This window comes from Zingiber officinale, chromosome 5B, assembly GCF_018446385.1.
Source record: "Zingiber officinale cultivar Zhangliang chromosome 5B, Zo_v1.1, whole genome shotgun sequence".
Classification (NCBI taxonomy): Eukaryota; Viridiplantae; Streptophyta; class Magnoliopsida; order Zingiberales; family Zingiberaceae; genus Zingiber; species Zingiber officinale.
Window position 1 is genome coordinate 102255205 of NC_055995.1, and position 2701 is coordinate 102257905.

The window sequence follows — 2701 nt, forward strand, 5'->3', positions numbered from 1 at the left end:
AAGAATAAATAAAATAAGTGATATAAAAAAATTTTAATTATTCTATCTAAAATTTATGATAAAAATTTTAAATAGAATATGATGATTGGATAATGATAAGAGTTGCAAAGGAGGAAGACTACTGAATGTTAGTGTTTCTGTTATTTTTGGAGCATCGTTTAGGTTTTTGTTTTAGGTTTTTAATAAGCTAATTTTCAATTGTATGATCTCAGATTCTTTGTAGCGGAAAAATGATTATAACGGAGACACCAACCAAAATATGTCACTTGGAATTAATATATCTGAATACAGAATACTGCTGAGCCATATGTCGGATTTACATATCGAGTACAAACATCCTGCGCCTCCTAAACTCTCTATCTATCCCTGCAAAGTGCAAACAAACCCCTCAAGCTATTCCTTGCAGCTTTCTTTGCCACCAAAAACGTTCAAACATTCGATAAGCTCAAGACTCATTTGCACCGTCCTTGATCACGGCTCTCATCTGAAGAAACAAGCAAACAATCAAACAAACAAGCAAACAAATTCCTCCATGAAAATCTGAAAAAGTAAACCCAAAGATCGAAGTTCTACACTTACAGATGGTGCAGAGAGATCGGAGCTCTTCAGAACACGCAATCTCTTGGCCGTCGAAACGAACATGCTGCAAGAGGTAGGCGCAGATGGGTCAACAACGCAAGCAATCCATTAAGGTTCTCGAGATCAGAAGCTCAAGTGAAGTGAGAAGGCTTACTCCCAAGGGACGTCACCAGCCAACATCCTGTCCCCTTCGTCATCTTCGTAAACCAGAGTGAACTCGCCGCTTCCGTCCAAAAGGCCAGTAATCGCTCGCCTCTCTTCGGTCCTCCGATCCATTTGAGCTAAGGAGAAAAAAAGAAAACATCGATCCATGTTAGTTTTTCAAGCAACGTGAAGTGGAGTTGTGCTCAGTAACCTTGTAGAAGAGTTTGGAACTATCTACCAGCTATGAGACCGCGAAAGAGCTCGTCGACGACTGATGAGAGCTTTTTGTAGCTGCCACAGGCCATAAGGTCTATTTTTCTCCCGATCGGGATGCCGTCCATGTTGATTTTCACAAACAGGCCCTTCCTTTCGGTTTCTGGAGGTTTTGCAGCTCGAAAGCTCCCGGTCGGGGACTCGGAGGACGGTTTAGCAGCTCCGGCGAGATTCTTTCTGGAAGAACGGATCGGAGGCCAACCGACAACAGGTGCAGTGGCAGTCCTGCATTTCGGCAAACATGGTCGCGCAAGAGGATTAGAGTTTAGCAGAACATGAAGAGTCACTCTCATGGCACAAGAAGAAATCTGATGCACTAAACCTCGACGGTGAACTACTTTGAGGGGTGGCGACCTGTTTCTCCGGTGATTCCTTCCCTTTTGCCGGCAGATGAAGGAATCCTGCCGGTGTCTGCCGTTGAAAAGCTAACCAAATTGCAGGGGGTCATGTAAAGATCATTACTGAAGAAACAGAACTCGATTTTCGCTACTTCATACCTTGTGTCTCAGAATCGACCGGGCTCAGGAAGACTCTTTTGGCTGCAGAAGAAGCATTAGCACTGTTGCTCTTAAAAACGGATTCCCTCTTCTTCAGCATGGTCGGCCAGCCTTCTTCTCCAGGGAGGCCGAGCCTTAGTTCTAGCTTCTTCTCCTCCGCAGAGAGAAGAAGAAGCAGAGACTGCCGACCTTCTCCGCATTTATAATCTTCCTCCATTTCCTCTCCAGTAAGCCAAAATATAAACGGAGACAAAGGAAAGGCGTCGAGCAAAGGAGAAGGAAAAGATTGCACCTTTTTATCCTCACACACCCTCTCAACCAGAGAGAAGAAAGAAGAACGTTAAACGATAAAAAGGGACAAAGAAGAGATCCAGGACGAGCACAAGAAGTTGGCAAAGTAGGAGGAATTCAGAGGATGGCACAGAAGCTTTCTCGAAAGTCGATCACACGAGAGACACAGGAGATGAACCGGTGGAGACTGAGTGAGCAGAGAAGAGTTCTGTGCCTTCTTTCCCACTCACCGAAGCTTGCTCAATCTCCCAGAAGCTCAAACCCCGAGCACCTAAATCTTAAACCCACATGAAATCCCCCACAAGTAACCATCCAAATCGTGAAAAAGAGAGGTGAGTGACAAGGTTTCCATCTCAATCTCTCTCTCCTGGAAACACAGTGCTCTGTTCTCCGTGCACCGTGTCCATGTTTACTTTCGTTTCTGCTCCTCTCCCTCTCTCGCTGCAGAAGAGTCTGTCGGTGATCACAAAGGGTAGGAGACGTGCGAAGCGGCAATAGATTCCATGGCAGAGAGCAGGGCGGAAAAGGAATGATTGCTTCGACCACGAAAGTTAAGAGGGCGGCAGAAGGCAGTGTCAGCTGAGAGCATCACGCTTGCCAAAGCGCAGGGCGGAAGCAGAGAAGACGGAATGTGTCTGGTTTGCTACTGCCTGCCCTGCTTCCCTCTCGGCTTCTGTATTTAGAGTAACCAAAAGGTCCCCAACGACAGGATAATAATAATAAATAAAAAATATTACTGAAAATATTAAATTCGCACTAACGACAGAATTATCACTATAAGGACATCCACATGAATATTATTGTTACAACTTAACATTCAATTCTTTAAATACTGATTTTTTATAAAAAACTTTAAAAATTAAGAAAATAAATTTTAGATATAAAAAATAAAAATTAATAAATGGTAAAATGAATAT

The 2701-nt window shown here is 43.6% G+C and overlaps 1 protein-coding gene across 1 annotated transcript; it reads right to left on the bottom strand.

Annotated features, from left to right (window-relative positions):
- Positions 1-237: 237 nt before the first annotated feature.
- On the bottom strand, positions 238-2453 carry LOC121985217 (auxin-responsive protein IAA16-like). The gene is made up of 6 exons (XM_042538527.1): positions 1494-2453; positions 1319-1421; positions 962-1221; positions 734-860; positions 580-643; positions 238-484 (listed from the first exon to the last, which is right to left on the bottom strand). Exons 1-6 carry the CDS (start codon positions 1708-1710, stop codon positions 446-448), a joined length of 810 nt encoding a protein of 269 aa, XP_042394461.1. The 5' UTR covers positions 1711-2453; the 3' UTR covers positions 238-445.
- Between the last annotated feature and the right edge of the window lie 248 nt (positions 2454-2701).

What these genes read in the sequence shown, in the direction of transcription:
- LOC121985217 (XM_042538527.1), bottom strand. Translation starts at nt 1,710, where the DNA reads ATGGAGGAAGATTATAAATGCGGAGAAGGTCGGCAGTCTCTGCTTCTT. An exon ending in GGTCGATTCTGAGACACAAG is followed by an intron (nt 1,422 to 1,493) that starts GTATGAAGTAGC and finishes CAATTTGGTTAG; the next exon opens with CTTTTCAACGGCAGACACCG. An exon ending in GCTGGTGACGTCCCTTGGGA is followed by an intron (nt 644 to 733) that starts GTAAGCCTTCTC and finishes TACCTCTTGCAG; the next exon opens with CATGTTCGTTTCGACGGCCA.